The 26,524-nt window shown below is 36.0% G+C and overlaps 1 protein-coding gene and 1 long non-coding RNA gene across 2 annotated transcripts; both read right to left on the reverse strand.

The window, feature by feature from the left end:
- Positions 1–200: 200 nt before the first annotated feature.
- Positions 201–7,225, reverse strand: LOC113776206. Its single transcript, XR_003468984.1, has 3 exons — positions 6,930–7,225; positions 5,959–6,068; positions 201–365 (listed from the first exon to the last, which is right to left on the reverse strand). It is a non-coding gene; the product is annotated as an uncharacterized LOC113776206 (long non-coding RNA).
- Positions 7,226–8,457: 1,232 nt separating this feature from the next.
- LOC113774616 (nascent polypeptide-associated complex subunit alpha-like protein 1) lies at positions 8,458–13,497 on the reverse strand. The gene is made up of 4 exons (XM_027319187.1): positions 13,371–13,497; positions 11,412–11,493; positions 9,230–9,357; positions 8,458–9,112 (listed from the first exon to the last, which is right to left on the reverse strand). Exons 1-4 carry the CDS (start codon positions 13,428–13,430, stop codon positions 8,780–8,782), a joined length of 603 nt encoding a protein of 200 aa, XP_027174988.1. The 5' UTR covers positions 13,431–13,497; the 3' UTR covers positions 8,458–8,779.
- Positions 13,498–26,524: the final 13,027 nt, after the last annotated feature.

A 26,524-nucleotide genomic window follows, 5' to 3' on the forward strand; every position in this document is an offset into this window, starting at 1 on the left:
CGGTATCATCCGTAGGCAAATTACCACATACATCACTCAACTTTGTCGAATGCAATAAAGATAATAAGTTTAGGACATATTTCAAATATTTTACAAATATTTTGAAAAAAAATTTCAGCAGAATCTCCCTTATAACTAGAGGGAAACTCCCTATCAACAAACACAATTTTGCAAGAATCAAATACTATTAGGCTATTCGAACAAGTTCGTATATTTTATTAGCTTGGTCAGTACACTGGCAAAGTCTCAGAACAAACTCTCAGCAAAATTATAATACCTCTTCAGGACATGGGCCTGTTAACTGATCTCGAAACATAGGTAGAACATGTCGTGCAATCCCGTGTAGATGGAACTCAGCATTCCACCTACATAGAATAAATGAGGAGGCAAGTAATTAGTACATATGACTCTTGTTCGAATTGATGATTAGGATTACAACTTTGAAAGATATGTGCACACCAAGCTTCATATGGACCAGTAGTGATCCAACGGCTGCACTCGATAAGAGCACATAGTAGGTATACGTTCCCACGCCTATAGTTGTAAAAAACCTTGAATCATTATGACATTGCAATAATATAATAATTAAACACTTCACTTTTCTCGAGTGTAGTGTTGTTGCAGCAACACTAACGGGCCTACAATAACAGGCCTCCTCCACGTGCATGCAATTCCAGTATACAGTACAAGAGATGACTTAAGTTTAATTTCATCAATTGATAATAAAATAAACCCAAAAAAATGAAATGGACTCTTCTACAAACGAAAATTTAAAAATTAGAATATAAATTGGACAGCAATTATATCTATTTTTTGAAGAACAAAATCTACATTGTCTTTTCCCTATGACAAAATCCAAATTTCCAAGTCAGCAGTAAAGAGGTTAAAAAAAATTCCTCTCTATTTGTTGAGTTCTGGACAACAGCAAAAGGGTCACAGAACCAACTTGTTCAAGTAGTTGGACAAATATCAGCTACGTTTGGATTAGCAATTATTTGGAAAAACAGTTTTTGTCTTTGTACGACACAAAGACTGTGAACCAATAACAATTAAGTGCATAGTGAAACTGAGGCAAACCTACGTCGTTTTTGCACAAAGTCCCAATTGTGTTGTATTTGGCAGCACCGATTACTGAACCCTAAAACACATTACATTCCCAATTGACTGTTGAACACCACTTCATTCCAAACTCTGCTTTTCTCTCCTTCTACTGTCGGAGATCTAATTGAGGCATTCTTACTGAGTTGTACCTTTCTGCCGCTCCTCACACGTTTTCAGACATTTGGCTTGCCGATTCGTTGTGACAGTTCGAGAGGCGTCAAGGAACTTCTGACCCATTTGTGATTCAAGCTGCCGACCTACTCCCATCATTTGCTGATTTCGGTTCGACATCACACCAGCAGATAACCGGAGTACGATAGAATTCTTATTCCACCCCCATCGAATTTGCTCTTGTGGTAAGTCTCCCCTTCGTTTTCTGGATTGCAAATAGTTCCAATATTTTTCATTTTTTTTCTTTTCCGTTAAAGAAAGGGTTTAAATTACAATTGACCTTTGCCATTTTTTTGGGTATAATGTACTCTACTATTAAATATGAGAGCAATTACTCCAGGTTGTTTGCTGCTTCTTAGCAGAAATTCAACACCCCAATGTAAATTTGCTGATTCTTAGCTTGCTACCCAAAAAACGGATTTAGGTCTATCGTATGTTTCCCCCTTTTTTACCTCCAATTGAAAATGTAAATTATGTGCTTTTACGCTTAATGTTTCTCATATTTTGCATTGGAGATTTTATTGTGCTAGTTGGTAGCGGCTTCTCATCTTGGGGTTGCGCTGTCCAGTGCCAATGGTTTGCTAATAATCAGTGCCATGTTTGTCTAGCAAATGATTGCACAGACAATAATGTATCCTGAATTTGTTAGGTCCTAGTTAGTCTTAATTCCGACCTATTCCCCAGGGAACAGTTAAAACCCAACTGCAACTGATTAAATCCTTGAGCAGGCACATCATTGACTGCTTGGTTACTTTAGTGGCTTATTGAATCTCAATCAATTAGGAAGAAATACTCCAACTCAGTCGTTACCGGAATTGAAGTTGAATTAACAAAACAAGCAAGAAATATTTCTATGGCTGCAGATTTTGTAAAATCTTAGTACCATGGCAGGTTGAATATTAGTATTTGGATAGGAGGTGGATTGCTAGCTCGAGTTAGTGCTTTCTATTGTGGTTTTCCATATCACGCACAGGGATTTTGTCTTGCCTTGTTTAATTGCAAACTAAACTCATGTTGCCATAATATTCTTCTACAACTGTGTTGTTTCCTTAATGTCACTGGTTGATGCGACTTTAAGGCATGTAATTTTTTTCCCAACTTCTCTGATACACGTTGCAGGCTGTCTAAATTCATAGTTCGTGGGGTGCTAAAAAACAGGTTGATCTGACTTGTATGGTTGCCGCCATTTAAGGCTACATGCCCCCTATTACCCGCCGTGCTGCCAAAGGTATATTTGTTTCGTTCCCCTTTGTTCAATGCCTTGCCTACAGATAGTGATTTTTTTCCTTATCAAACCAGCATTGAAACGGAATAGCATCCAGACTACTCGTTCATCCATTTCTGCTTGGGGGGAAAACGATTTAACGCAGTGCATTTCTAACTACTACAAGGTAATTCTTGCTCCTCCTATTCCTGTTTGGTTATTATTGAGTATGTCATCTCTATGCCTTGAATAATCTGTCAATGTGTTTCTTTTGTTGTTTCTAGATTTGTTTATGGGTTAATTAACCAAACTGTACATTTCCTTCAAGAGGCGGGGAACGGGATTGGGTTGGGATAGCCAGAAGTTTACATTCCTTGTGGATGATAACAAGTGGACCAAGATGGAGTAGATATAACTATTCATTAAAGAATAGCCATCGTTGCACGTTTTTTTTCCTAATCTGAGGTAATTCGTTAACTCCCTTTTGGCTGTGTTTTTTGTACAAGGTGAACCCAAAATTAATAAAATTTCAAAATGACTGCTTAGTCTATCATTTACTCGAGGAAGTATTTGTCAATCAAGGCGCAACGGGGACTTCAGCTCTGGCTACGAAAACGACCCCTATACTTCATCAGATGAGCAAGAGATGGAGGCTACTACACGATATGCACGGGGAAAGGGCAGGAGGGACCATGCAGACTACGATGCTGATGTACAGGTAGTAGGGGCAAATGAAGAGAAAGGGAAGACGGGTAAAGGAAAGCGGAAGTCTGGTGATGCATCAAGCTATAGTCCTATGTCCACCGCCTCCGGCTCAGTGACTGATAGATACTTCAGGACTCTTGACACCATTGAGTTGCTTGTTAGTCGAAAGAAGAGTAGCAGCATGAGTGTATCAGTAAGCTCTTCGACCAAGCATCGTTCTGGCCGAGATGGATCGAAGAAATCAGAGTACGATGTTGCCATTACTGAACTTCGGGGATTAGAGAACGTGGCCTATGTAGCCAAAATAGCCGCTGCTGAAATATTGAAGGACCCTCAAGAGCTGGCTATTTGGAATTTAGTTGGATCAGACGCCAACCGCATCACCTTTATGAAGCGTTGAGGCTGTCTCCCACCCAAACATGGCACTCAGGAGCTCCCTCCCCCACCCCCGTTATAGTCGTTTGTGCATTGGGAGCACTTTTTTAAAGCTAGCCGTCGTTGCCTTTGTTTGTTTATGCTTGAGACCGTTAGTTGTAGCATTTGCTATCGGAACTTTGAGTATTTTTTCTTGGACTGTCATTTGTTTCTTTGAGTGTACCGCACTTTGTGGCATTGACTTTGTTGAGTATTTTATAATTCTTATAATTCAGACAAGTTAACAATTAGTTGTCAGGTTTTATTCATAATATTTGTGGCCAATCAGCAGTTGCTTTAGTATGTTTGCATATTGCCGGCCAATACTTCCAAGTATCATTCTAACTTCATTTAACTTTTATGATACCATTTGCTGCTAACACTGGCTTGTTCGTTGGTGTTTACAAGGCAATTAATGACTTGCCTTTGTAAGAACATAAAATTTCAGATATTAACTATTCCAGGTGTATAGCACTTTTTAAGTCTTATGATTTATTTTCCAATTAGTCTTGAATTGATCTATACTGCTGCCATAAACCTTGCAGATTCACCTTTGACGAAGCTGAACCAATAACACTTGATGGAAAATGACCATTATGCACATGGTGGGGAAACTTCTGACGAATCGGACGAGGAGAAGCCCTTTTTTATCTTCGCCATATTTGTTCTTCTAGGATTGACCTTATTCGACCCATACCTAAACTCTTTGCAGCGGCGTCGAATCCGATATGATTCACAGTCAGGTGCTCAATGGGTTGTAGAGCTAATAAACGGCCATCGAGGCAGAATATTCGACAACCTTCGCATGGAAGCTCCCCTTTTCCTGCAATTATATGGCTTGTTGCTTAAGCGGGGTTATTGGAAGCCGCACCCTACACAACAGGTGACAATTCATGAGTCTGTCGCCATTTGCTTTCTATGCTTGAGTCATAATGAGCGACATAGGGTACTAGCCAAAAGATTCCAACATTCTTCCGAGACAGTAGATTGCCATCTACGACTGTCTTCAATCTCTCGTTCGATTGGGACGCGACTTTGTCAGGCCAATGGATTATCACACAATTCATCCAAGAATACAGAACAATGCGTTGTTCTGGCCATAGTTTAAGGTTAGGGATTTAATGTTTAGTTAGTCATTATGAAAACCTGTTAAATATGTAACACTAACCCATGTGATTAGGATTACGTTGGAGCTATCGATGGAACACACGTATCAGTTTGGTGTAGAGCCGAAAACAGGGATCGTTACCGGAACAGGCATGGCGGCTTATCACAGGACATTCTAGCCGTATGTGACCATAATATGAAATTCACTTATGCCAGGGTAGGGTCGAAGGGTAGTGCCCATGATTTTAGGATCTTACGAGATGTTTTACTTGATTTTAATTGTGTCTTTCTAATGCCACCAGCAGGTGCGTGAGATCTTTGATCATAAAACCTAGCCTAATTGAGTTTTCTTATAACTAAATTTGAGTTGCCATAATGAACATAACTATCTGTACATGATATGCAGGCAAATATTATGCGGTGGACGTGACATACACAAATATGCCAGAGTTTATGGCTCCCTTTAGGAGTGCACGGGGAATTCCACAAGAGCGGGTAGCAAAAGCACTTTTCAACAGACGCCATGCATCTTTAAGAAACATTATAGAACGCACATTTGATGTCTTGAAAAAGCGATTTCCGATACTGAAGGGGCCCATACAGAACTATTTGATGGCAACACAAAATAACATTGTCCTTGTTTGTTGTGCCTTTGACAACTTCATGCGCGATCATGTTCCCAATAACGCATATTTTGTTGAAGAAGAAGCTGATGCAGCATTGGCAAATAATTTAGACCAGGGCAACCAAATGTTTGCAATCATGATATTCGGCACAAGGAATTGTGGCTGAAATGAAGATAGGAGAGCAATAATCGATCACATGTACTATTACCAATATCAGTAGAACATGGTGATCTCTCCCTCGTGAGGCTTTCTACCTATAAAGGGGATTGTTGTAGCCTTTGTAATAATTAATGTTTCCACGGACAAATTAAATGACATGTAGTCTTATGCAACCACCGTTTTGCTTATCTTTAATTGTACCACGAACAAATTAAGTAATTTAGAAAGGATATGCAACTAAGATTGATTAAAAATTTAACTATTGTTTTTCAAAAACAGTCAATCCAAAGACGTTTGTTTTTCAAAAATAATTTGTTTGTGAACGACAGCAATCCAAACAACATTTACTGTTTTACAAAAAATGAACAGTAAATTTTTTGAAAAACACCCCAAAAAACAGTTAATCCAAACGTAGCGATCGTAAATTTAAAGAGAGGTAACCTTGTTCAAATCGTAAACTTATAAACTTACCCAATAACTAGTCTAAGTTTCGAAAGATGGTCTTGTGGCTATTTGATCCTAGTGGTACCAATCAAAGCCTCATAAAGGCTTTGCCTTTGTGTCACCAACTCCATCCACACCTGTATGTATAAAACGGAGTTAACTATGAACCTAAAAAAAAAAAAAAAAAAATTAATCGCAGCATGTATTTGTCAAAAATTTTGAACAACTTTATAAAATTTTGAACAAGCAACCCATGTCCTAGAATCAAACTTCAGTGAGATACAAATGGGAGCCACCAAGAAACCTTCTAACATAAGTTCTTAGAATTACGTATGGACTGAAAAATTGAGTGCCTAATAAACCAAGTATGCAATAATTAAATTCTGGGTTTTAAAACCAAATGAAAAACCAAAATAGAGACCATTTCAATTGTAAATAAAGTCTATATTTCATAGATTTATTTTGACATTCATCAGGCGTATAAACTCTCATTTAAAATTTATCAGGCATATAAACTCTTAACATAACTATCTTTAGCAATAAAAAAGATGAAAAAGGAAGTGACCAAATTCATCATTTACATTCCATAGTAATTTGATTCATGCATTGACGAGCTCATCATTCAACCATTCCTAATTATAAGACAAATCAGCCATTTCGAAAAAAAAAAATTACTTCAACAGTGCAAGTTCGTAAAGATACTAGTGAATACCGATACTCCAAAAGATCAGTTCAAACCAACAGAAATTGCAAACTCCAAGCAGCTAGTTATAGTCCATAGTTCCGGCAGTCCTAATTAAAGCTTAACAATGAAAAAACCAACCGGCTTCTTCTTTGAACAAAAACAAAAAAAAATGTAAAAAAAAAAAATTTGCAAATTGGTACACCTGTTCATTCATTTTTTCACCAGAAGGAGAAAAACCAAAATAAAAATTGGAGATAACTACCGGCTCCAGGGCACTTCTTCTGGTTCCGGATGATAGCATCAGAAAGCGTACCTCATTCACCGGCTAATGGATGTAGCATCAATGTAATGGTCTCCATTTTGCAGCTTTCCAGTGACTTCAAATTTCTGGCGAAAGCTTTTGGTGTCGGGGCTGTAAGATAAAGCAAACTTGCAGACCTTCCCTACAATTCGTACCTCCTCTTGATGGATTTTGCTCTTCCACAAATTTGAATGATGGATTTGGGATGAATTTTGGGTTCAATTTGCAGTTCCCAATTTTGTTCATGTTTTAGGGTTTTCTAATTTTGGGGTTTAAAAATGAGTCAACGAAGTTCTTTGCCATTCAATTGCGAGCTCTTTTTTTTTCGATTGAAAGACCAAGGACCTCGCATTAATGCGAGGTATGCTTTCTTTCTTTCTTTTTTAATGCGTTAGTTTACATCTATCAAATGCGAACTTTGCTTAGTTTACATTTAACAAAGGCAAATACGCTTATCATATAAGTAATTTCACAAATAGCTTCTCTTGTAGAAACACTTTTTTGTCATAATAATTTATGAATTTATTTGTTCCGTAGACTCCAAAAATAAAAATTAATGTATTTTATTCCATGTTGCATTGCATGTATTAAAACGTGCTATCCAATTGACCATTAATCTATAGCAAAGAAAGGTATAATACATGTTTTCGAAGCATAGGTGATTTTTTCCCTTTTATTACGTAGCTGTGAAAGGATATAACCATTTTTTACATCAAAAGAAGAGTCAGATTACCTCAATATCATCCAAACATTTAGAACGTTTAGTTAAAACAATGAAAAAGTTTGGCATGAAAGAACACTCAAGGAAACTGAATGTTACCATGATTGTTTTGACTTTTTTTTTTCAATCATCATATCATATTCCGAAAACAAAATAATAACATTCAATTGAATTATGAATACCTTTTCCTTCTTGTTGATAGATATCTCATTCGCACACATCTTCTATTTGTTTCCTAGGTCTCCAGTGAGTCAAAGACAAAGTTCAAAAAGGACAAATCTTTGATAATTTCATCCTCTATGATTAAGTTGCGAAAATTTCTGAAAAGATATCCTACATTTAAACCAAATTCCTTCTACTTAAAAAATAACTTTTTAGCTGCTCAGAAACAATAAGGAGATTCTCTAAAAAAAAAAAAAAGGAGATTCTGCTTTTAGCAGCAACATGCTTGATCCCACTTATGAAGTCAAATCAATACGCTCTAAGAAAAAATATTTGAGTATCAATCGTTTTGGAAAGGTAATAAAAAAAAATTATGATATTTGACACCTATTGAGCAATCGGCAGGGTTAGGGACCTCCGCAGGTGCCTGACTAATCTATTAAACATAAAATAACGACTAACTTCTAACCTATAAGGTCTCTCGAGTCCTTGACATACCAAATTTCACCATCTCAGAAGTTAAGACAAAGTTTCACTTAGAAGCTGAAGATACCCAAGACAACACATTTATCTTCAAAGACGATGTCGTTTAAAACACCAGAAATCAGTAAGTTGCAAGGCCCTCATGCATCGCATCAGCAGAAGCCACCACAGAGATTTGCGATCTCAAATTGCCATAATGTCATTTTCTATCATTTTCCTGCGTCCTTGTTTTGGAAGTGAAACCCTATAAACCAATACAAAGAAGCTGGACATGAGGCCATAAAACTCTCACGCAGCCATTGCCACATCATAAATCACATGGTACTTTTCTAACTCTGATACAATTCATAAACATTCTATAGATAAGCTCAAACATTATAAGAGTAGTTAAAAAGAAGTCAATGAAAAAGAGCTGCAATAAGAAAGCCACAACAATATAAAACTTGACAATACAGATTCTACCCTCATTGGTCTCAGGAGACTCTTGGAGGGCTTCCTAGTTTGTAAGTTCCATAATGGCAGTCACAATATCTCCATCTGCAGCCTTGAGAGCCTTCACAGCCTTGGCCCTTGAAACACCAGCCTGCGTCATGACCAATTCTATGTCCTTGGGTTCTACACCAGTCTCGTCTACATCTTCATCATCCTGAGCTACAGTTGATGGCTCAGGCTTGGATATCACATTGCTGATATTAGGAGCCTTGAACTGCTCTGCAGCTTGAGTTTGCAATTGCGAGCTCAAATCCTCAATCTTTGCTTCACCAAATATAACATATGTATCTGAAGTTGGGCTCTTGAAAACATCTGGCTTTGAGATGACAAACAGAATCTAAAACATAAACAAAGTCAAATATTCAGAAAAAGTAGCATACCTCCAAATTTGGAACAGAAAATAATAAACAAACAACTTTTCAGTAGTATTCATAAATCATCTAAATTCACTGACATTCTTGCTCTTCTTAACATTGACCCGGCTGACCCCTGGGATGGCCTTCATCCCCAGCTTTAGCACAGCCTTCCGACTCTTTTTCTCGCTTCTACTCTGTTTTGATCTTCCACTACCATCTCCTTGTCCTGACAAGAAGCAGTATGATATCATTCGTAAAGTATGCAGTTTTAGAAATTTCTAGATGCAAAGCACATATTGTAACCATTTTCAAAGCAGTCAATTGCCAGATCACCTTGATATGTGTTTATGCTTCATTTCAAGTAATGAATGATGGCAAGTTGGTGCAAAAAGTGTAGCTCATTAAAACATTGTAAGCATCTGAACTGAAGACACTCTTTCCACACTGAAATGTTGGTCTAGTATGTGAATTACAGGCTTTGCAAGAATCTTTCATGTGAAACCCATAAAGACTCAAGACACTTTGGAAAAGGCAAAAGGGAAAGAGAAGAAACAAAAATTTAGTGCCTCAAGTCATAACTAATTCGTATGCATATTCCTACCAAAGTTGTATTCAATATCAAAGTTTCTCTACTCTGCACAAGTAGTCTGAGAAAAGGTATTGGAAAAGAATAGTAGGCAAAAAAAGAGAGAAATTTGGATGTGATTAACACAAAAAAACTACATTGACATGAAGTTCGCCAAAATCACAAGTACCTACCATCTGGTTTTGATAAATTACACTCATGTCAGAATTTGATGGGATAACAGTATCAATTGAACATGTGATTTGTCCCTTGCACTCTCAGCATAATTTTTAATTGGTACAAGCGAATCATTTGACAATCAGCCAAATTACCTTCACAACCACAAAACAGGTTATTAGCACACTTGCTCTATTCCCCCTTTCTTCTTGCAATTTTTTTCTTTAACACTACAATCGTCTTTTCTTCTTCCCAATCACCAGCATAGACATAGCACTGGCTGGATAGCTGGACAGCTATTTTCTAGCAGATGACATACTATAATGGCATACTTATAGTCTAGATTCATTTTAGCCAAAATTACCAAGTAAAACAAATGATTAAACATTCCACCACCATAATACAGCCTAGTAACCACCTCACCACCATCTCGACCTTTACTACTAACACCAAAAATAAAGTCTTTCTCATTCAAAACCAAGCCTGAAAAACTCTGATCCATCACTCCAGTTTTCCAAATAGCAGAAACAACACACCGCCAGCATAGAGATCTACACTCCACCAGCATAGACAAAAACACATATCAACGCTCTGACAAAGTCCAACACACACCAACGCTCTGAAAATGTCCACAAGACTACAGCTATAGCTTCTTGAGCACAAGCAAAAACATACCACTACCAGGGCACTATCATCAAACAGAAACAAGTGTGTAGGAAAAAGAGAGCTTGTTATAAGCAAGTGGCAGAGCGGCCAGTGAACAACAGGGAAGAGTTTAAGTAGCACAAGGTCGGCATTAAAGTAATGATCATTGGGTGGCCTAGTGCAGAGAGAAAGGAGGAAGCAAAAGAAATGGAGGAGTAACAGGGGCCAGAAGAGAGGAGAAATGCTTAACAAAAGCAGGGAGAGGGGAGAGATATTAAGAGAAGGGCGAAGCCAGAAGTGGAGGCAGGCAAAGAGAGCAAGAGGGAAGGAAAGCCAGAGGTGGGAGGAGAAAGCAAGCAGGAAATTTGGGTGAACATCGAATATACGAAAAATAGAGAGACATGAGGGAATGAGGAATGAAAATGACCAGTGGAGCAACAAACAGGCAGTAAAAGGATGGGAGGAATTCGTTTTAATTTGTCATATTAATGAAAAGGTATAACATATTTTCTTACAACATCAAAATACTGTTCAATTACAAAGAAGTTAAATAAAAGCACGACAAAGAGTTGTGCTATATCCAACCGAAGATCCAGGCACATTAGCATATTTCTTGAATCAGAAAGAATATGCTTTTATGTATGCAAATCTCACAGAATGTGGCTGTATCGTACACTATAAACAATGCATACTTTAACAGAAATTATTGCACCAACAACAAAATTATTGCACCAACCAGACATGAGAGGTAAGATTTCATGAGAAAACATTTATAAGTAGAAATCTTTTAACAGTTGTATTTCTCTAATTGAATAGTCCACGACATCAAGCTTCCACAAAAAGCGTTAAAAGTGAGTTTAAAAGGTGCTATATCATACAGAATGTACAAGTACCTTCAACGTCATCTTCATCTTTGTCATCATCATCATCTTCATCATCCTCTTCATCGTCATCCTCGATCACAGGTTCCTCAGGCTGTAAAACAGCATATTCATCATTAAATAAAAATAAGCCAGCAATGCAGCTTCAAACAAGTGCAACAATTGACTTCATTTTAGGCAGGATTTAGCTGAATAAATAAGGGCAGATTGTAGGAGAAAAAAGATTTTTAGCCCATAGCAAGACAACAGTGGAAAATTTTGAAAGGCAGATCAACCATATTGAAAAGATTTTGGCCAGTTGCTTGTTTTTTTCTAACCATGCAATACTTCAGAATCAAAACCATGCAGCAGAAGATGAGAGGAGTGCATAGAAGGCACAAATTTATTGATTGTGTTCTAGAGACGAAAGGATCCAGTGGTCTGTTAAAATTTAAAGGAGTTTAGTGCAGCCTAGAATGAAATCCATAATTGACACTTGTAAATTCATCTAGAATTGAGACGAATCTAGTACCCATTCTTTTCATTTCCTTAACTTAAAACAGCAATAAAGGGGTAAATTCATAGCAGCCCTGACAGGCCAGTAAACCACAAAGTGACATCTGCTAAAGACATTCTAGCGGGTTATCTTCACCAGGTTGGAGAAGCAATAAACGAAGAATTGAACCATCACTATGAACCTTTAGTAGAAAAAAACAATTATTTTCCAAAATCCACAAGAGATAGAACAGGAACTAAATTGACTTAGCGATCCCAGGCATCATTACCTGTCAAATTAAGTATTTTGCGACATTTGAGCACATGTTAGATATTTGGAGATAACAATATCTTAATAAGTGCAAGCCTTGGCTAAACTGTTAATCAACCTTAGATTCCTTAAAAATCAATGACTATAGTATGTCACTATAGTGCACACAGCTAAATTTAGCACAACCCTTTGATAAATCACTCTGAAAAGTTATACTACTAAATTGCAAGCCAATGTTAACAAAAGAATAGTCCTTCTTGACTCATCAATGTCAAGTGCCACACTTTTATGAGAGATGGGGGACATGAAAAAATGGATCCTGAATTGTTCATTATGAGTAATTGCATCCCTCTAAACAAAATTCCAAATCACATAATAGTGACTTTAGAAGCACTCATTCATTTGTACCTGCAATGCAAAAAAGTTGCAATCAACAGGTTCATCATGAAGCCAAGGGCAATTCCATTATCAGCTTTCAAAAGGGTAATATCATTAAGCTAAATGCGATGGTTTCACAGAAATTCCTAGTGCAGTTCCATGCACCCAAACTCAGTTGAAAAAATATTATGGCTTTCATTTCAAAAGATTGCATCTTTTTGCCCAAAAGTCTCTTTACAATCACCGATATGTCAAAAAAAACTGATTTAAAATCTTGACTACCGCATTATTAATTAACGAGCATTCATTTTCGACAAAATTTTGGATTTGAAGTACACATCCTTTCTAATCCCGCAAAACCCCAAAAAGGTTATATCTTTCTCCGATTTAAAAACTTGACTCCCGCATTATTAATTAACTAACTAGCCTTCATTTTCAACACATTTTTGGATTTGAAGCACACATCCTCTCTAATCAGTAGCCACGAAACACCAAAAAGACCATATTTTTCTGCTTTAATTGAATATGGAATTGTTAGTTCTCGTTCATTTTCCAATTCATTTCATCAAAATTGATAATTTTCCAGCAAAACATATGAAGCCGCAATACTAACACAACATCATCACCTGACTATCAATATACCTTAACTTTTCGTTGATCAATATGGCCAGAAAAATAAAGGATTTCCTGTAAATATAGATTCCAAAAGACATACTGAACTACAAATAACGAATTTTTTGCAACTGAGGCAGCAAATAGATATTAATTTCCTTTAAAAAAAATCAAAAGTTTAGATAACAACAATTTATACAAAAGATATCCACAGAGACAGGAGAGATTAAAATTACATCGATATTTTGTTGCTCCAGGTGGGCGGCCAAGAGTTCTTCCTGGGACTGGGCAGTCATGCTGTCGGAGAGGAAACGTCGTTTGTGTGTCTGTTTTAGAGTGAGGATTTGGGGTGAAAGAAAAGAAACCCTCAAAGAACCCTAAATACTTGTGGTAGAAAATTCAACATATTTGCAATTTGTATCCTCGAATTATTATTGGCTTTCGATTTGTGGCCCCAATTTAACAAATTTCACAATTTACCGTGTTATTAAATTTTTTTTTTTTTGGTCAAAATTACCGTGTTATTAATTAGGGGTGTTAAAACTTTTTTTTTTTGGGGTGATGTGGAGAGCTTGGGGATGTTGAAATCTTTTCATCCAAAAGTAATAGAAGGATTGTTAATTTTCAATTTTAATTGAAAAATGTGCCATTGATTGAATGTATAAGGTATTAAATTACTAAAAATAAAATGTTCAAGAGTGTATAATAGATAATGATTTCGGATAACTTTTTTATATACTGTCACTGTATAATTTTTTTTACATTAGCAGGTTTAATCGTATCACATAATATGAATTTAAACTTAAAATTCAAATAATGCACATGTGACATACATCCAATGCTACTGGTGTAAGAAAATAAATACACTGTTAGAGTATAAAATGTTAATCCAATGGTTTAATGCAATACTATAATTAACACTAAATTTTAGAAGTAGTGGACCGAGATGTGTTAACAATTACCTTAGTCTCGAACTTATGTGAGTCGAAGTCAAGCTCTTTAAAATATAATTGACTCAGACTTGAGTCTAATTTGCTCAAACTCAAGCAATATCATTTTTAGATAAGTCAAACTCGAGTAGAGCACTACTCAGACTTAACTCAGCTTATTCACTTTATAATGTAGTCAATAGTATTTTATTTTGAGAATGTATATTAAAAAAGAACTTTGGCTCCTAATTATATTAGTGAAGAACTATGGGGGTGGTGGGAGGGTTTAAAATTAAATAAAAATTATAGCAGTTAGGGATGAAAATAGTGTGGAGAGAAGGTAAAAAAAATAAGGATTAATCTTATATACAGTGTCAGTGTATACACTATCATCATTAGATATATGTCACATGTGCAAAATTCGAATTTGAAATTCAAAATTTGCTCATATGTCATCCATCCAATCGTGATAGTGTATACAATGACAGTGTATATAAATTTACTCAAAAAATAATGAAAGTAAAAATACTATGCCTCCTAAGTACACTTGGGATGGAGTCAAGTTGGAAACATCTTAATTTACTCTAATCAAGAGGATTTTACTTGAAGAGTGTATTAATTAGGAATTGTAAGGGGTCATGAAATATATGAACGAAGAACTATGGCTCATTTATGCTAGATTAAATCGAGTCAAGAGGAGTTATCAAGTGTTTATTTTCTTTTCAAGATTATAGTTTTTGTTAAATAGTCATGTTTGTTATTTCACTATAGGAGAATTAACATAATATCATAAGTAAGTATAACAACACATCCAATGTTTGGATCGACATTAAGGTATTCATGAACCAGATAATTAGTTCATGGGAATGTTACATTATTAAAACCAGTTCTTACAAGACAGTCAAAATTTTGAACCATTAACTATGGTCATATGCTACCCAGTCATATGGTACCTAAGTTTAAAATGGTCATATTTCGGTAATCGACAATTGGGAGCCAAATATAAGTCTAAAATATCTCATCATATGTTTATGCTAGCGTTAAAAAAACCATTAAAAAACATCAATTCTCATAGATTCACAATAAACAAGTGTTCAAAACAACATCCTTCCATAGTCAAAAAAAAAGAAAAAAAAGAAGTGACAAGTTTAACAAAGCTAACAACTTAAAATTATTAACATGATATAAAATCATCTTTCCAAGTATGAGAATTGAAAAGAAGAAACTTAGGCCTTGCTCAATTAGTTTTATCCATACTGGACAAAATTACTGATCTACCTTTACCATATGGAGGGTCCAGTATTCACATATTGTTAGAAAATGCCAACTAATACTTGACCTGCATTCTTTTCTAGCTGAATTGATATTCAACATGCGTATAAAACTTGACTCAATTACCTTTTTTTCCTTGGCGTCAGAATTGATCTATTTTGTAAATTTTCCTATTCTCAATTTTGTTTGAACAACTTTAGTGGGTAATGATGGAAAAAGATAAAAACTTGTTTATTCATAAGATATCCTTTGATTATTATTTTTCATCTATTAAATAAGGGCGAATCGCTCATATTATTGTCCAAAAAAAAGAAAAAATCACAAAAATAATGTTCTAACATAGATATAGTACAAAAGGAAAGAATTTTTTTTTTTAAATACTAGGCTGCTAGACTAACAAAGCCCGGCAGCCAACGTGAAAATTTTTTTCACAGGTCAGCAGCTATCATGAAAAGGGCAAAAATAAAAAATAAAAAAAAAAACAAAAAGACTGGCTCGATGGCTTTGAAGTTACTATGAACTAAAATGGCCCAGTGGCTTTTAGTTCGTAGTAACTAATTTGGCTTGCCTACCTGGCTCCAGTGGCACTTCCAACATGAAGTATGTGGATGTCACTAGTCTAGTACTACTTGCACCAACGACTTTGAAGTTGCTTTTTTGAATGGGATTCTATTTGTAACTTGGGATAATATCAGAAATCTCCCTTGAGGTTTCTCTTAATATTAATTGATATCCTTGAGATTTTAGAAATATCACTTATCTCCTTAGTAATTGTAAAAATATTATATTAACCATCATTTGACACATAATTCACAACATATCAAATAAATGGAGCGCAAAATTTGCAAAAAAAAAAAGAAACAAAAGTCACTTTCTTTTCTTCATCATTCTGTCTTACTCATATTTTTTAGATGACTATGCAATATTTTAGTTGTAAATTATAATAAATTAAATTTTGTTTGCCTTTTAATATTTGTGATTGTGATAAAGCTAGGTATAATTTATTTGCTTATTTTGAGTTGATTTTTTAAATTGATGCAAGTGTATTTCTTTTCAAATATCTTTTTTATTTTTTAAATTTTGTATTTTTATGGGGTATAGCATTGTGATGTGGTAGTACTATAAGAGATTGTTTTTTAAATGATGGTTTTCTTGAAATAAACAAATTGATTTAGAAATACTTTTATTTAGCAAGTGAAAGGGTAATTTAGGGTTTTTAAAAATTTTGTTACACAAATAACAAAAGTAAGGAAGGTAAGTGATATTTTTGAAATCTTAGGGGTGCCAAGTGATATTAAGAAAAATCTCAGAAGAGGTTTATGATATTATCACTTGTAACTTTCTTTTCCTTTTATCATTACGCTAGATGTGAGCCATGAGAAACCGACAGTAGCCGCTTTTCAAAGTGGATAATTTGAAGAAGAGGTATAAATTGGAGAGACATGATTCAGTAACGGTGGTGTCTCCAACAAGCCAGTCATTTTTTTTTTTTTTGGCCTTTTCATGATGGGTGCCGGCCAGTCAACCCGACAGGCATAGTTTTGTATCGGATGCGGGGCAGGAGCGGTCCTTCTGAGGACCGCTCCTGAACGGTCCCCTCACAAAATCGAACGTGAGGCGAGAAATGGTCCAAGTCAGCAAGCCTTTAGGTGAGATCAAAACGACGACGTTCTATTAATTGAGAAGGGAAAAAAAATCTAAAATCGTATTTGGGGTAACGGCAAGTTACGGAACGGCAGCAACGTTGGTAAGTGTCCTCCCGCCCAAAATGAAAGGTTGAAAATGAAGGTTCCCACTTAGACCCTCTCCCAAACCCACGTAGCAGTTGCCACTATTCAAAATTCATAACTATCAAAAAACTAGGGCAATAGACGAGAGGAGAAATAATAGAGAAAAAGAGGAGATTGGCAAGAACAGTGTGACATTGGAGTCAAGCTGTGGAACTGTGGCATTGTTGAAGGCTGAGCAGAGGAAGCAGAAGGAAGAAGTTGTGGTAGAAGGCCAATTTTGTTGTGAATCGGCTTTAGTAAAAGAAGAAGAAACGTGAACCTCAGCTTCAAAGTTGAAGAGCGTGGGATCCTGAGTAGCTAAAGACCACAAATCGTAAAGGTAAAACATGTGGAAACCTGGGATGCATACAGTAATGTGTGTAATTTATACTTCAAAGTGGAAGGACCTTACTTGTGGTTGTTTTTGGTGTACACTATGACGCTTTTGTCTATAGTAAGTAAAAAAGTTCAGCGTGATAGAAGTGTTATGTAAAATTGTATGTGATCATCAAAACAGGAGATGGGAAAGGAGGGGGAAATCTTGCGGCACAACTGCTTGATAAAATGTGTGAATGGGTTTGGGATTTCGTAGGCGTAAAAAATGGGTGTAGATGCCGAATTACAAAATGCTAAGTAGATAGTACAATGCGTTGAGTGTATCATACACTGCGAAACTAAATAGTGACAAGATAATTCAGTGCAATGAAGGGTAATATAGCACGTTGGCTAAAAATTATGTTATGTAGGAAAAAAGTGACATGGAGAAACATTGATACGGTGTGTTAAAGTGTAAAACATTAACATAAGAAAGTCAAAACTTGTGAGATGTAGTACATAGTATAAGGAAAAGATCTAGAAAATGACAAAGGGTAGAGGCGAAGGACAAATTAGAAATGATAGTCGGAGATTGGTATGTTATATTTGAGATTTCATTGGTGTATGTCTAGTGTATCAGTTGATGTACATGAACATAATGTTGGATAAGTCTTACATGTCGTGGACTAATAGGCACAGAGAAGCAAAGAGTAGAAATGTTAGTGTAAAATTGGTATGTCTCATTTTGTGATTTTCATTAGTGTATCTGTTCTATTAGTTCACGTGCATGAAGACAATGTTGGATAAATCTTACATATTGGTGGATAACTGTTACATGGTGTAGATTAATAGGTACAGGACAGAAAGAAAAGAGAAATGTTAAGACTGAAATTTGAATGGCGTATTTGGGACTTCATTGATGTATGTTTATTGTATTAGTTGTTGTGCATGAACAAAATGTTGGATAGATGCTACATGGTGTTGGATAACTGTTACATGGTGTGTATTAGCAGATACCAGGCAGAAAGAGAAGAGAAATGTTAGATTGAAATTTGAATGTCGTACTTGGGACTGCATTGATGTATGTTTATGGTATTAGTTCTTGTGCATGGACAAAGTGTTGGATAAGGGTTACGTGGTGTTGGATAAATGTTACATGGTGTGGATTAGCAGGTACCGGCGAGAAAGAGAAAAGAATTGTTAGATTGAAATTGGAATGTCATATTTTGGACTGCATTGATGTATGTTAGATTGTATTATTTATTGTGCATGAACACAGTGTTGGATAAATGTTATATGGTGTGGATTAACAAATACATAGAAGAAACAGAGTAGAAATGTTAGCGTGTAACTCGTATGTCGTATTTGAGACTTCGGTGGTATATGTTTATTGTATTTGTTGTTATGCATGAACAGGATGGCACGAATAAGAAGCGAAAGACGGAACAAGAGTTTAGGCGAAAATGAAGGAATAGAGGCAGCGGGTACAAGTGAAGTTAGAGAACCAGTTCCACCTTTGAATGCGTGGATGAAGTTTAGGTAATATTGATGTTTATTGAAAATAATAATCATGAGTAGAATGCACAGCTAATTGGTTAATATTTAATGTGTGTAGGAAGGAGTATCAAAGCACCGTTCCAGCGAAAGGCATTAAGATAACAGAGGTATGTATTAAGAACTAAATAAAGCATTAATTGTTTATAGTTGTTGCACGGTAAAAGTAAAAAACACTATTAGAAAAGGGTTAATATCAGAAACCTCCCTTGAGGTTTCTTTTAATCACACCTAGCACCCTCCATGTTTTCGAAATCACACTTAGCACCCCTGCAATGACAATTTTGGTGTCATTGTCAGCATCTCTATTTCAAAATGATAGCAAAAAAATGAATTGTAGGATAGAGACTTTATTTTTGTTCCACCTGTACCCATAGCCCAAAAAGAGTTTATTTCCTAGTAGCAAAACAGGTCTAAATCTTGTTTTTTAGTATATGTAAATGATCATCTAATAAATAATAGGATAGCATCAGGGTTGTAACACAATTACATATCTTCATACACCATGGAGTATGCTGATATGTATCGTTTGGAGGGATGCGAGGTAGGGAAGGGTGTTAGATCAATCATCCTTGAATAATGTAACACGTTTTGAACATTCTGTAATTTTATGTAAGTTTCTTGTATATCTTTACAATAGATTGCGTCTCTGCTATTAAGGTTTACAAATAATTCACGTAGAGTTACACATTATTTAAAAAATATTACATTGATCCGAACGGGGATAAAAAATGTGAGTATGGATTCTCATAATAGCAGCAATAGTTTCAGAATGTGGTTGTAGTGGTAAATAAACTTGTTCTTCCATATTTGGGAAAATGCGGTCGTATAAATAGCTTTTTTCTGCATCGTAGTCGAATGTAGTTTGTAAGTTATTAATATTGCAATCCTCAGTGTCTAGATTATTGCTTGTAGATGGTGTTTTGGAAACATATGGATTGCGATACCCCATTATGTAGTAGAAATGGCTCGCTTAGGGTATATACTCATGAATTCCCATCATCTTTGAACTACGTTTAGATTGTGTTATTATGTAGTTAGGAATTGCGATTTTGGCAATGGCACTATGTCCATTGCCAAAAGTTAACATTACTGGAAACGGCATGACTAATTAATATTAAGGAGGGGGATAAGAACAGTTGTTAGATCAATCATCCCTAAATAGTGTAACATTTTTTCATCATTTTGTAATTTTGTATAAACTTCTTGTACATTCTTGCAACAGAAGTGTGATAAGTTGTTAGTGTAGATATGGGTATAGTATGTAATAATCGTACTTGTGTTGGTAAGTTTTACAGATAGTTCAATTAGAGTTACACGTTGTACAAAGAATATTACATAATTCAGAACAGTTATCAGCAGTTTGTCAAAAGAATTTTTTGATTTTTTTTTATCTTTTTTGGTATGCAGTTTTCTTCTTAGTTCTTGTAGTGGAGTATTGGTCTCCGTATACTGCATTGATTATTTTTAAATTATGACCGTTCAACTTTGGTTATGGTATAACAATACTTATCCGAATTTCTTTTTGCCTCTGAACGAGTTAAGGTTGTTTGTGGCATGGGATAGATGTTGGTGATTTTTGGATAATTTCTCACCTTTTGATTAGGAGAACCTGTCACATCCTACTGTCGGGAATGCTATGTGTTATTTCGAAAACTTGGAGGATGCTACATGTGATTAGAACAAACATTAGGGGAGGTTTCTGATATTAATCTGTGTTAGAAAATGTTGAATTACATATAACATGATTCACGATTATATGCATCCAATGCAGTATAATAAAATGGTTAAAGCAGCATATGATAAGTTGAGCGAGGAAGAAGTCCAGAATCGAAAAGAGAACTATCGAAAAGAGAAAGAGGAGTACAAGAGAGAAATGGCGCGTCTTGGAAAGACTATACCGGAAAAACAGCAGATTAAGGTAAGCACAAGGCATGGATGCTGAAATAGGTTGTTACGTGATAATGTGTGTATATCTAACTAGTTTTTGTGCTTGAACTTAATTATAGAATCCGAAATACACCATTCGTTGTTCACCAAATCAGATGGTTTGGTTAGCATCGAACATTGATGAAACAAAAAAATAGCAAATCAGAGATTTGGGGTTTGGAGGGCTGCTGGAAATAAAGTGTCGCTCCATTCCGAACGGCATAGCAACCTGGCTGATCGACAATTTTAATCCTACACTAAGTAGCTTTCAGCTACATAGAGATGGTGTGCTACCCTTAACAGCAAAAGACATCAGTTTAATCCTTGGAATCCCAAATGATGGCCCCTTACCAGTTGAAGATACTGATAGCAGTGAGGGTGGAGATTCTGGACCAAGTCGCCGAACATACAAATGGAAAGAGCTGCCCGAAGAGTTAGTAAGCATGAGCGGTGGGGACGAGTTCAAGCGACTATTTGTTGCATTTGCTTGTGGATGTCTATTAGCTCCAACTACACGGGCTGAGCATAAAATTCGGCTATGGGATTGCACGAAGGTGGTTACTGAGGTGCCCTCATTAAATTGGGCAGAGTACGTTAGAAATGTACTATGCAATAGGATATTAGAAGTACAGAAGAAAAGCGGAAAGCAGCACCAATATATTGGGGGTTGCATGTTTGTCCTACTGGTAAGTTTAGTTATGTGATATTGAAAGTTAGTAAGTGATCTAAGTAGTAGGGGATGCAACGAAAAGAAATTTTAAGTAGGCACATGAAGGTTGTTTATGCATAGTACTTGAATTGCAGGTGATATAATTGATGTGTCAGTGTCTAATTATATTGCAGGTGCATTACCTTGATCGAGTGACAATACTGAAGCACAGAGTGGCTCGAGTTACACCAAGAGTAAAGGCATGGACAGATGCTTTAATTTCAGAACGGGATGCATTGGAGATCGATAATCTCGGAGGTTATGGAAAAGGAAAACTAGTAAGAGCGATAACTTTTTTTTGATGGATTTTAACTTACTAGTTTGTATGTATAGGCCACACATACCATGTACTTATGAAGTGATGGTTTGATTTTGTTTTCGTAGATTGGGACGCATGAAGAAGAAGAGGCTGAATCTGGTGCACAGATAAATGAACTACCCCCTGAACTAGTTGGAATAATGATGGACAGCGGGCATCATGATATCGCAGTAAGCTGCCTAACTGTTAAAACTGATACTTCATTATGCGCTATTGTTGCTTAAGTTAAAGTTATACATTTTTTATAATTTGAACAATCATTCATAAGCAGCCACAGCTACGTAACTTAGGAAAGTAATGTTGTCAAATACAATCATTAAGTGTTGACGTACAGCATACAATCATTTTGCGTTTGCTATGCTTGACATACAAAATCAGGAAAGTTAGTTGTAAATCGACAATGGGACAAAGAAGTAGTTAAGCTTTGTAAAAAGGTGGGAAGATTTTTCGAACGCCGATCATAAATAACACTAGTGCTCAGCTATAATCTAGCTACATTTGAAACGTAGTGTGCTCATGTCGTTTGTTCCATATTTTATGACAGAAACGAGAGAGAAAAAAAATTCTCGAATATTATTCATGCAAAATACAAAGTTAATTGTATACTTCATGCAATTCGTGTGCTAAATACAGCTTAGTCATTTTCATGTAACTTTTCTTGAAAAATATTTCACCACCTGAAAGCGAACAGGCAGATTTCATGAGGTCCATGAGTAAATAATACAGATCAATGCATAATATGATGAATTCATCTGTTCAGATTAAGTCGAAACGGGCTATTCATTGTGGTTTGTTAATGTATAAGCAGGTTGAGCTTTCAGAAGTGTACAGTATGACAGTGAGTTGCCAAAAAAGGATATTAAATATTGCAGAATTGTTGTGTTCTCATCCTAGGGCCAAAACAGCAACAACAGAGGTCGTTTCAAACGAAAAGTAGAAACAAAGGATGTCTGATTCAGAGCAAATACATCTTGATATGGACAGTGAAGATCATTCGGAATATCAATCCGCAGAAGCAGGAAAGGACTCCAATGCTGACGATGACGGTGATAGTGAAAAAGAACAAGATGCAGGCGGTAATGATGATGACATTGGGACCTCAACCAGAGCAATAGATGAGACTGAACCAACAAATCGACATTCGATGGGGCAGACGACAGTTGGAAAAGAGCAAAGTGGGAGAACCACTGATGGGAAGGAGGCAGAAAATATTGGCAACACAAGTGATGGGAAGGACATTTCAGACAGTGTGTACAAGTCAAATGATACCCCAACAATCATCCAAGATGACTCAACAGGTCCCTTTCGAATTGAGCATCCTTTGGATCTGCCACACACACCGAGAAAGTTGCGGTCTTATAGTCCCAAAAGGAAAGGTTAGTGAACAAAAAAACAGTGTCCTGAATTTGATGTACAAGTACTCACAAATTAAATTTATTATGTTGTATTCAGAAAATAGAAACCTTGATAGTATTTAGTCTGAATTAATAGTTACATTTGAGTTTTGCATATGAATTGAAGAATTCTTAGCTGATCGGTTAAACGTTATTGCAATGTGCTGCCCCATTAAATTTTTGTATAACATGTATACTTAATCATTAGGGTTAATATCAGAAACCTCCCTTGAGCTTTCTTCTAATCACACCTAGCACCCCTCATGTTTTCGAAATCACACTTAGCACCCCTGGAATGACAACTTTGGTATCATTGTCAACCCCTCAATATTTTTGTTTCACTTTTACGCTCCTTGTGAACTCTATTTATGTAACTCACATCCCTTCAACTTTAGTAACACTACAATATCGTGCCTGCACAGTGTAACATGTTTTGAATATTTTGTAATTTTATATAAGCTTCTTGTACATCTTTATAACAGATTGCGTTTCTGTTATTAAGTTTTACAAATAATTCACATAGAGTTATACATTGTTTAAAAAATGTTACATTGATCTGAATGAAGATAAAAAAAAAATGTGAATATGGATTGTCAAAATGGCAGCAATAGTTTCAATATGTGGTTGTAGTTGTAAATAAACTTGGTCTTTCATTTTTGTGAAATTGAGGTAGTATAAATAGCTTTTTATGCATCCTAGTTGAATGGAGTTTGTAAGTTATTAATATTGCGATACCCTATTGTCAAGTAGAAATGGCTTGCTGATGCTATATACTCATTAATTTCCATCATCTTTGAATTACTTTTAGATTGTGTTTTATTCACTTAGGAATTGCAATTTTAGCAATGGCACTATGTCCATTGCCAAAAGTTAACGTCACTGGAAACTCCATGACTATTTAATATTAGAGAGTGAGATAGGAACAGTTGTTAGATCAACCATCCCTAAATAGTGTAACATTTGTTGAATATTTTATAATTTTATGTAAACTTCTTGTACACCATTACAATAGAAGTGTGATAAGTTGTTAGTATACATATGGGTCCAATATATAATAATCGTATTTGTGTTAATAAGTTTTATAAATAGTTCAATTAGAGTTACACTTTCTACAAAAAATATTACATAATTACAGAATAGTTTTACATAATTTAGGGAAAACCTCAAGGGAGGCTTCCGAAATTAACTCTACATAAATAGAGTTCACAAGGAGGGTAAAAGTGGAACAAAAATATTGAGGGGTTGACAATGATACCAAAGTTGTCATTCCAGGGGTACTAAGTGTGATTTCGAAAACATGAGGGGTGCTAGGTGTGATTAGAAGAAACCTCAAGGTAGGTTTCTGATATTAACCCCTAATCATTATTCTGTCAGTGTGAACTACATAACATTTTGATTTTCTGATGTATTGATATCTGCAGCAGTTGTTGAAGATGAGAATGAGCACAGGCCAGCTCGGGCAACGAAGAAAAGCAGCATGCTACGGTCAGCCGAGTACGTTCTGCCTTCGCACGTGACAATCAGCATTTACGACAAAAGGATCGCTGCATTCGCGTGGGAGGTACATAAGAATCCCAAGTAAGGTTCCTATATATTTATCATACGATTATGAGGTTATAATACAGGCACTTAAGGATTTATTGGTGCCACTATTTGTTAAATGCATCCCTCCAGTCCATTCGTAATCAATTCATGCATTTTTATGCTCTTCGAATTGTAATTCAATTTAGGCTAAAATGGTATCAATTATAACCATAAGATTGTAACATTTCTCTCGAGTTACGTTTCTTGAACATCCTTTTTGTAATGAAGAACTAGCATAAGGTAGTAAAATTGATGAATATTAGGGAATGCATGGTTTATTAGCGCTAGTATTTGTTGGCTGAAGTTGAATGTAACTTTATGATAAAGCATTTACTTTTTTGTAGAACATGGTTGCTAACAACTGCCAATTTTAAAAGTAACTCTTTGTCTGACTTAATGATAGGGAGACACTCATTCAGATGTTCCAACTTTCTCTAACACGAGATGACCTCAGGACTCTTTGTGATGGCATGCATGTCTCGACTCGGGTTAGGCATATTTTTTCAGCCCGAGAAAAAATACATTGTGTTGGTTTGGTAAGGTAAAGCGATACGTTTTCCAAATGGCAGTAACTAAACCCATTCTGTTACTTGGCTGTAACTGTACGCAGGTCATGGACATATTTGCCAGGCATATAAACTGGGGTGGGGAGGCTAGTACAACCAGTAGAGTCAAGCGCTATATTGTCGAGCCTATAGCAGTTGTAAGTATTAAAATTGTTGTTAGATAATGACTACCATTCAATAAAATATTATCAAAGTTTTGCACAAATGCATGTACCAATCTATTACCCGAGTCAGTGAAATTCACCCTAAACATCTACATCCCCTTGTACTGATTGCTAACAGGATGGCATTTTGAATCTTCGAAAATTCGAAACACAACCCGATGACATCCTAACTACTAAGCTTATGAAGTTGTTCAAATCCGCGGGCCTGATAAAGCGGCTGATCCATCTAAGTGTCAGTTGGTATGGATATAACCTTATCGTAACTATTGATGAGACATGCTATATATTGGCAAGTTATTGGTAAACTACTCTATTATGCTCGTGCCCTGATGAAATTTTTTTTTATGCTGCAGATTCTTGTTCCCGTCCTCATAGACAACTGCTGGTTTGTGTACTCCTTCCATGTCTCACAACGCATAGTGCATCTGCTAGACCCTGACCCACAACAAGCAAAGAGCAAAGATATTACAGTTCTAAAGCGCTTGGTATGAGTGTTTATAGGAGTTGTTCATTAATTTTTATCATACAAATAGTTACTTGACTCTGTTTCATGCAGCAACGTGCCCTCGGACTGATAATGGCAGCTAAATTTGGGATGGAACTTGACTTTGTAACTTTCAAACTCTTAGTTGCTGATGTACCTCATGTGTCACCCGATCGCATGTAAAATATGGAATCTTTCAATACCACCCCGATACCTTACTATTGCAATGTGTACTACAATCACTTTAGTATATTGTCCATATTTCTGAGTCACAATATGTTGATCTGTACAGGTTCGATAGTGGAGTTTTCACGATGACCTTTCTTGAACACTGGAGTGGAAGATTGGCTGTGCGAATTACTGAGGTGTGATCATATTCTATAACTATCTGTTTTTCTACTT

The sequence above is a fragment of the Coffea eugenioides genome, chromosome 6, assembly GCF_003713205.1.
Source record: "Coffea eugenioides isolate CCC68of chromosome 6, Ceug_1.0, whole genome shotgun sequence".
Taxonomy (NCBI): Eukaryota; Viridiplantae; Streptophyta; class Magnoliopsida; order Gentianales; family Rubiaceae; genus Coffea; species Coffea eugenioides.